Source organism: Penaeus chinensis, chromosome 36 (genome assembly GCF_019202785.1).
Source record: "Penaeus chinensis breed Huanghai No. 1 chromosome 36, ASM1920278v2, whole genome shotgun sequence".
NCBI classification, from domain to species: domain Eukaryota; kingdom Metazoa; phylum Arthropoda; class Malacostraca; order Decapoda; family Penaeidae; genus Penaeus; species Penaeus chinensis.
The window spans coordinates 34,039,088-34,047,955 of NC_061854.1; the positions used below are offsets into that span (position 1 = coordinate 34,039,088).

An 8,868-nucleotide genomic window follows, 5' to 3' on the forward strand; every position below is an offset into this window, starting at 1 on the left:
AGAGAAATAAAGAGAGAGAGAAATAAAGAAAGAGATAAATAAAGAAAGAGATAAATAAAGAAAGAGATAAATAAAGAGAGAGATAAATAAAGAGAAAGAGAAAGATAAATAAAGAGAGAGAGAGAGAGAGAGAGAGAGAGAGAGAGAGAGAGAGAGAGAGAGAGAGAGAGAGAGAGAGAGAGAGAGAAATAAAGAGAGAGAGAAATAAAGAGAGAGAGAAAGAGAGAAATAAAGAGAGAAATAAAGAGAGAAGGAGAGAAAGAGAGAGAGAGAGAGAGAGAGAGAGAGAGAGAGAGAGAGAGAGAGAGAGAGAGAGAGAGAGAGAGAGAGAGAGAAAGAGAGAGAGAAAGAGAGAGAGAAAGAGAGAGAGAAAGAGAGAAAGAAAGAGAGAAAGAAAGAGAGAGAGAGAGAGAGAGAGAGAGAGAGAGAGAGAGAGAGAGAGAGAGAGACAGACAGACAGACAGAGAAACAGAGACAGACAGACTGACAAACAGACACAGATACAGACAGACTGACAAACAGACACAGACAGACAGACAGACAGACACAGACAGACCGACAAACAGACACAGACAGACAAACAGACACAGACAGACTGACAAAGAGCAAGAAAGAACCACCAACCCCACCAATCACCAACCATCACCACCAGTCACCACCAATCACCAACCATCACCACCTGTCACCACCAATCACCACCAGTCACCACCAATCACCACCAATCACCACCAGTCACCACCAATCACCACCAATCATCCCCACGGGCCGAGATTAGCGAGTGCTGGGATGACCTCGGCGTAGATGTCGACGCCCCTGAGGAACACCTTTTGGTTGAGGAATTCGTTGTGGTCGTGGAGCAGGATGGGCGTGTTGTTCATGGGGGAGAAGCCGAAGGCGCTGATGCCGAGCTGCGGGAGATACGCGGGATGAGGAGGCTGCGTTAGTAAGGCCTTGCGGGACGTGTGTGTTTGTCGGTCTGTTTGTGTGTTGGTTCGGTTGGGTGTTACGTGTGGATTGAAAGCTATTTTTTTCTTGTTTTTTTGGTGTTATGTTTTTCTTTTTAAAGTGTATGAAAACGATTTTATTTTTTTGCGTTAAGTCATTTTTTTTCTATAGGTATTTAAGTGTTCTATTTCATTAGAATAGATAGTTATATTATCTTTTTTTTTTTTTTTTGGTATCGACTGCTGAATGAAAACGATTGCTTGATGTGATGTGTGCTGTATTATATAACGTAACATTATTGTATTGCATGGTATAACGTACCTTCCTGATATATTTCATGTCTGTAGACGCTGGAAATATTTCTTTCTCTAAAACAACGTCCCTGAAAAATGAAAAACAAAAAAGCGTAAATACAAATTAACAAAAAAAAATATGAACATACACAAACAATAATATTCCATAAGATGTTTCCTCCTAAAGTTTCAAAATGAAAACAAAAAAAAAAATCTATGCTTCTACATACATTTTCTTGCAAGCGGACGAGAAGGCATCCCACCAAGGGTTCCTTCCGTCTGCAACACAAGTCACTGCTTTCTCCATCACCTGAGGACGAGGAAGGAGAACATGATTGAGTGATTCGGTGCAGTTCTTTTTGGACAAATGTAGGGGAGGAAAAAGGTATGAGTGTCAGTGAATCGTTCTACAGGGCGAGAGTTGTGATCGCGTCATTCTGAAGACTATTTTGATATGTTGATTACGCATGGTTGAATCATTCTACTATTGAAATGGTTGTGTCTTTGCTGTGCATGGATTACATTATGTGTTTTTTTTCTTTTTTCTTTTTTTTTTCTTCCCTCGATCTTCTTTTATTTTCCCTCCGCCCCCCGTCCCCTCACTTCCCCAACTATCTCCCTTCCCTTCCCTCTCTCACTCACTCTCTCCCTTGCTCTCCCTCTTTCACACTCTCTCTCTCACTTTCTCTTTCTCTTTCTCCCTCTCTCACTTTCTCTTTCTCTTTCTCTCTCTCACTTTCTCTTTCTCTTTCTCTTTCTCTTTTTCTCTCTCTCTCTCTCTCTTTCTCTCTCTCTCTCTCTCCTTCCTCCTCTCTCCCCTCTCTCTCTCTCCTCCTCTCTTTTCCTCTCTCCCCTTCTCCTCTCTCTCTCATCTTTCCTCTCTCTCTTTTCTCATTCCCTCTCTTTCCTTTTTCTCTTTTCTTTCTATCCCTTCCTTTCCCCACTCTTATGCGATCTTCTCCCAGCCTCTCCCACTCTCTCCTTCCCCCTCTCCCTTTCCCTCTCTCTCTCCCCCTCTCCCTCTCTCTCTCCCTTTCCCTCTCTCTCTCTCTTTCCTTCTCTCTCTCTCCCCTCTTTCTTTTCCTTCTCTCTCTCTCTTCTCTCTTTTTCCTTTCTCTCTCCTCTCCTCTCCTCCTCTCTCTCTTTTCCTTCTCTTTTCTCCTCTCTCTTTCTCCCCTTTTTTTCCTTCTCCTCTCTCTCTCTCTTTTTCCTTTCCTTCCTCATCTCTTCTTCTCTCTCTCACTCCCTTTTTTTTTCTTTTCCTCTCTCTCTCCTCTCTCTTTCCCCTCTCTCTCTCTCCTCTCTCTCTTTCCTTCCCTTTTCCTCTCTCCTCTTTTCTTCTCCTTTTTCCCCTCTCCTCTCTCTCTCCCTTTCCCCTCTCCCCTTTTCCCCTCCTCTTTCCCTCTCCCCTCTCTCTTCTCTCTCTCTCTTCCTCTCTCTCTCTCTCCCTCCCTCCCCCCCTTCCCTCTCTCTCTCCTCCCTCCTTTTCCCTCCTCCCTCTCTGCCCTCCCCTCCCTCTCTCCCTTCCCTCCTCCCTCTCTCTCCCTTCCTCTCCCCTCTCTCTCCCTCTCCCTCTCTCTCCCTCCACTCCTCTCTTCCCTCTCCCTCTCCCTCCCCCCCCTCTTTCCCTCTCTCTCTCCCCTCCCTCTCTCTACCCTCTCCCTCTCTCTCCCTCTCCCTCTCCTCCCTCTCCTTCTCTCCCTCTCCCCCTCTCTCCCTCTCTCCCTCCTCCCTCTCTCCTCTCCTTCTCTCCTCTCTCCTCTCTCCTTCTCCCTCTCTCTCTTCTCCTCCCTCCCCTCCCCTCTCTCCTTTTTCCCCCTCCTTTTCCCCCCTCTCTTTTCCCCTCCTTTCCCCTCTCTCCTTCCCTCTCCTCTCTCCCTTCCCTCTCTTCCCTCCCCTCTTCTTCCCTTCCCCTCTCTCTCTCCCCCCTTTTCCCCCTCCTCCCCTCTCTCTCCCTCTTCCCATCTCCTCCCCTCTCCTCCTTCCCTCTCCCTCCCCTCTCTCTCCCTCTTCCCCCTCTCTCTCTTCTCTCCCTTTTCCCTCTCCCTCCCTCTTTTCTCACCTTTCCTCTCCCTCCCCTCTCCTTCTCCCTTTCCCTCACCCCCTCCTCTCCCCTCCCTCCTCCTCCCTCTCTCCTCCCTCCAATCCCTCTTCTCTCTCTCCCTTTCCCTCTCTCTCTCCCTCTCCCTCCTTTTTTCTCCCTCTCTCCTCCCTCTCTTCCCTCTCCCTCTTCACGTCTTTCTCTCTCTCTCTCAATCCGTTCTTCTTCACTCTTTCCTCTCTCGGCGTCTCTCCTCCCTCTCTCTCTCCCTCTCGTATCTTCATACTCCTTCCTCTACTCTCTCTCCTCTCTCCCCCCACTACTCCCTTTTTTCCCTCCCTTTTTCAAACTCTCTCTCCCCCCCTTTTCCCCCCTCCTACCCCTCCCCTCCTCTTTTCCCCTTCCCTTTCCCTCTCTCCTCTCCCCCCTTTCCCTCCTCCCCCCTCCCTCTCTCCCTTTCCCCCCCCTCTTTCCCCTCCCTCTCTCTCTTCCCTTTTTTCCCTCTCTCCCCCCCTCCCCCTCTTTTTCCCCCTCTCTCCTCTCCCTTCCCTCTCTTTCCCCCCCCTCCCCTTTTCCCCCCTCTCCCTTTTCCCCCCCCTCCCCCTCTCTCTCTTTTCCCCCCTTTTTTTTTCCCCTTTCCCCCTCTTTCCCCTTTCCCCTCTCTCCTTTTCCCTTCCCCTTTTTTTTCCCCCCCCCCCCCCCCCTCCTCTCCCTTTCCTCCCCTCCCTCTTCTCCCTTTTCCCCCTTTTCTCTCTTTTTTTTTCCCTCTCCCCTCTCCCCCTCTTCCCCTCCCCTCCCCCCTCCTCCTCCTTTCCCTTTCCTTCCCTCCCTCCCTTCCCCTTTTCCCTTTCCCTTCCTCCCCCCCCTTCCTCCCCCTTTCCCCCTCTCTCTCCCCCCTCTCATCCCTAAAAAATCCCGTATGACCAAGAACTTTCCCCCGCCTTTAAGGACAAAATTCCGCCGTCTACCGAGATAGACGTTTAGCCCGCCCTCTGCATGACAACACCACAATAGTGATAAACAACATGCAGCGACAATAATAAAAAAGGAAATGTCTCTCACTGCAAACAAGAAAAATAACAATAAAAGCACCAAGAATAACAACAACAGTAAAACTGGTAATAAAATAATGATAATGATGGATGATGGTGATATGATAACAATGAAGATAATCATAATAATAATAACACCTAATGACATAATTATTATCATAATAGAAATAATAAAGAGTATTAAATGATGATAATGAATGAAAATGATAATGAAAATAAAATTATAATTGTAATTAATATCATGAATAATTACTGTTATCCTTACATAAATTTCATAATATCATTATGCATTATCAATATCATTATTACATTATCATTATCATTATTATCATTATCAATTAACATTATTAACATTAACATTATTATTATTAATTATTATTATTAATATCATTATAATTATTATATTATCATTATTACTATTATTATCATCCTTATCAATATCATATTATTATCATTATCATCACCATTATATTATCATTATTATTAATCATTAACATTATCATTATTTATCATTATCATTACTATATTTAATTAGTAGTAGTATTGATATTATCATTATTATTATTGTATTATTGTAGTTATATCATTTTTATTGCTGTATCATTACCATTATTATTATTATTACCATTATTAATATTATTATATATTAATCATTATTATTATTATTATATAAATATTATTATAATTATTATAATTTTTAAAATTATTATTATATATATTATTATAATTAATTATTATTTATATATTATTATAGCGCCGTCGTCTGGCCGTGTCCACGACGCTGTAATATATATATCTACGTTAAAACTGAGGGAGCTCTCCGCTCGATTTCAGCTTCCGTTTCGATTATTATACAAATATATTTATTGATAATATTCTCCACATACGATCATCCATGGATTTACCCATTGTCATTCCTATAATTCCATTATTCAATTATATATGTGTTCGTATATCTGCTCATGCTCATTATACAGTTCTTATGTTCATTTGTATATACCTTATCCATTGTAAATAAATGATATGCTTTGTTGGTTTATTTCTCTATATTTTATAAAAGCTGACTGGCTGGACTACAGCATTGGATTATCATATTAATTACTGGCTAACAATTTTTTAAAAATAATCGTAAGTTTACAAAAAATTATATATATATTCACTCGTGCAACAAAAAATGGTCTTTTGCTGTTCTGTTCGTACTTGCGACCAACACCACCACAACATAAAGAGAAAATCCTTAGCTGTTGATTATCTTAACGAAATCGGGGGGGGGGGGGGTTAATGATAGCGAGGTTTTACACACACTCCCCTCGCATCATTACTCATGTATGAGTAGATAGGTAATGTCTATGGAAGCTAGTTAGATCCTAGTTGCACACTCCAAGTAGTCGTAGTGCATGGTTAGGTTAGTACGGCCCTCCGATCTCATACCTGGAGTTGACCTAGGTTCGAGGCCAGGCAGGGACATTGTTTATACATCTATATCAATGCGTATTGCATATTTCCATCTTTCATATATAATATAGATATAAAGTATATAGATAGATAGATAGATAGGTAGATATAGGCATGTTTATATGCATATATAAATAAGTAGTGTGTGTTTTATGTAATGTGTATATATAGATAATGTAACCTGCAACTTTTTCCTTCTTTTGTCACGGCTGTTATCATCGATTCTATATTCATCCAAAGTATCCATATCTATAAGCCTCCGTTATTTCGAAGGTATCCATCATGCCCTCATAACTGTTTTTGAGTTTTCTATCTACTATTTTTTCCCCACGCAATGTTTGTTTTTCATTTTACTACTCAAGTAGTTACATCTATATAAGTTACTTCATTCAATAGTATTAGTTTCCAATCATTCATGCATCGGAGACACAAAACAGCTGATCAAGAAAGAGAGAGAGAAGAGAGATAGAGAGGAGAGAGAGAGAGAGAGAGATAGATAGAAGAGATAGAGAGATAGAGAGATAGAGAATAGAGAAGAAAGAAAGAGAGAGAGAGAGAGAGAGAGAGAGAGAGAAGAGAGAGAAAGAGAGAGAAAGAGAGAGAGTAGAGAGAGAGAGATAAAATAGAAAGGAGAAAGAGAAAGATAAAGAGAAAAGAGAGGATAGAGAGACGAGAGAAGGAGAGATAAAGAGAGAGAGAGATAAAGAGAGAGAGAATAAAGAGAGAGAGAAAAAAAGAAGAGAGAAATAAAGAAAGAGATAAAATAAAGAAGAGATAAATAAAGAAAGAGATAAATAAAAGAGAGAAATAAAAGAGAAAGAGAAAGAAAATAAGAGAGAGAGAGAGAGAGAGAGAGAGAAGAGAGAGAGAGAGAGAGAGAGAGAAGAGATAGAGAGAGAGAGAAATAAAGAGAGAGAGAAATAAAAGAGAGATGAAAGAGAGAAATGGAAAGAGAGAAAAAAAGAGAGAAGAGAGAAAGAGAGAGAGAGAGAGAGAGAGATGAGAAGAGAGAGAAGAGAGAAGAGAGAGAGAGAGAAGAGAGAGAGAGAGAAAGAGAAGAAGAGAGAGAGAGAAAAGAAAGAGAAAGAGAGAAGAAAGAGAGAAAGAAGAGAGAAGAGAGCAGAGAGAGAGAGAGAGAGAGGAGAGAAGACGAGAGAGAGACAGACAGACAGACAGAAAACAGAGACAGACAGACTGACAAACAACACAGATACAGACAACTGACAAACAGACACAGACAGACAGACAGACAGACACAGACAAACCGACAAACAGACACAGACAGACCAAACAGACACAGACAGACTGACAAAGAGCAAGAAAGAACCACCAACCCCACCAATAACCAACCATCACCACCAGTCACCACCAATCACCACCTCACCACCTGTCACCACCAATCACCACCAGTCACCACCAATCACCACCAATCACCACCAGTCACCACCAATCACCACCAATCATCCCCACGGGCCGAGATAAGCGGAGTGCTGGGATACCCTCGGCGTAGATGTCGACGCCCCGAGGAACACCTTTTGGGTTGAGGAATTCGTTGTGGGTCGAGGAGCAGGATGGGCGTGTTGTTCATGGGGAGAAGCCGAAGGCCTGATGCCGAGCTGCGGGAGATACGCGGGATGAGGAGCTGCGTTAGTAAGGCCTTGCGGATCGGTTGTGTGTTTTTCGGTCCTGTTTGTGTGTTGGTTCGGTTGGGTGTTACGTGTGGAATAAAAGCTATTTTTTTTCTTGTTTTTTTTTGGTGTTATGTTTTTTTCTTTTTAAAGTGTATGAAAACGATTTTATTTTTTTTTGCGTTAAGTCATTTTTTTTCTATAGGTATTTAAGTGTTCTATTTCATTAGAATCGATAGTTATATATCTTTTTTTTTTTTTTTTGGTATCGACTGCTGAATGAAAACGATTGCTTGATGTGATGTGTGCTGTATTATATAACGTAACATTATTGTATTGCATGGTATAACGTACCTTCCTGATATATTTCATGTCTGTAGACGCTGGAAATATTCTCTTTCTCTAAAACAACGTCCCTGAAAAATGAAAACAAAAAGCGTAAATACAAAATAACAAAAAAAAATATGAACATACACAAACAATAATATTCCATAAGATGTTTTCCTCCTAAAGTTTTCAAATGAAAACAAAAAAAAAATCTATCTTCTACATACATTTTCTTGCAAGCGAGCGAAAGGCATCCCCCCAAAGGGGTTCCTTCCGTCTGCAACACAAGTCACTGCTTCTCCATCACCTGAGGACGAGGAAGGAAACATGATTGAGTAAATTCGGTGCAGTTTCTTTTTGGACAAATGTAGGGGAGGAAAAAGGTATGAGTGTCAGTGAATCGTTCTACAGGGCGAGAGTTGTGATCGCGTCATTCTGAAGACTATTTTGGATATGTTGATTACCCCATGGTGAATCATTTTTAAATATTGAAAGGGGTTTTGTCTTGCTGTGCAAGGATAAAATTAGTGTTTTTTTTCTTTTTTTTTTTTTTCTTCCCTCAGTCTTCTTTTATTTTCCCCGCCCCCCGTACCCTCACTCCCCAACTACTCCCTTCCCTTCCTTTCCTCCTCCTCCCTTGCTCACCCTCTTTCCCTCTCTCCCCTCCCTCTCTCTTAACTTCCTTCTCCCCTCTCTACTTATTGAATTTTTCTTTGCTTCTATTCTCATTTTCTTTTTCTCTTTTCCTCTTTTTTTTTTCTCTCTCTCGTCTCCATTTTCCCTCCGCCCCCTCCCTCATTCCCCCAACTAACCTCCTCCCTTTCCTTTCCCTCTCTCTACTCACTCTCTTCTCCTTGCCTCACTCACTCTTTCACACTTCCCTCTACACATTCCTTTTTCTCTTTCACCCCTGTCACTTTCCTCTTTCATCTTTCTTTTTCTCTCTACTTCTCTCTTCTCTTTCTCTTTCCTCTTTTTCTCTTCTCTCCTCTTTTCCTCTCTCCCTCTCTCCCTCTTCTCCTCTCTTCTCCTCTCTCCTCTCTCTCTCTCTCCCCCTCTCTCTCCTCCTCCATCATTTCTCTTCTCTCCTTTCCTCTCTCTCTCTCTCTTTTTCTTTTTCCTCAAAT

At 42.0% G+C, this 8,868-nt stretch overlaps 1 protein-coding gene across 1 annotated transcript in view; it reads right to left on the reverse strand.

Moving 5' to 3' along the window:
• Positions 1–640: 640 nt before the first annotated feature.
• LOC125044988 (aminoacylase-1B-like) overlaps positions 641–8,868 on the reverse strand; it is a 26,496-nt gene continuing 18,268 nt past the window's right edge. The window contains exons 7-9 of the mRNA XM_047641994.1: positions 1,469–1,548; positions 1,267–1,327; positions 641–908 (exon numbers count right to left, since the gene is read on the reverse strand). Coding sequence (XP_047497950.1) covers positions 753–908; positions 1,267–1,327; positions 1,469–1,548 — 297 coding nt within the window. The 3' untranslated portion in view covers positions 641–752. The remainder of the gene's footprint in view (positions 909–1,266; positions 1,328–1,468; positions 1,549–8,868) is intronic.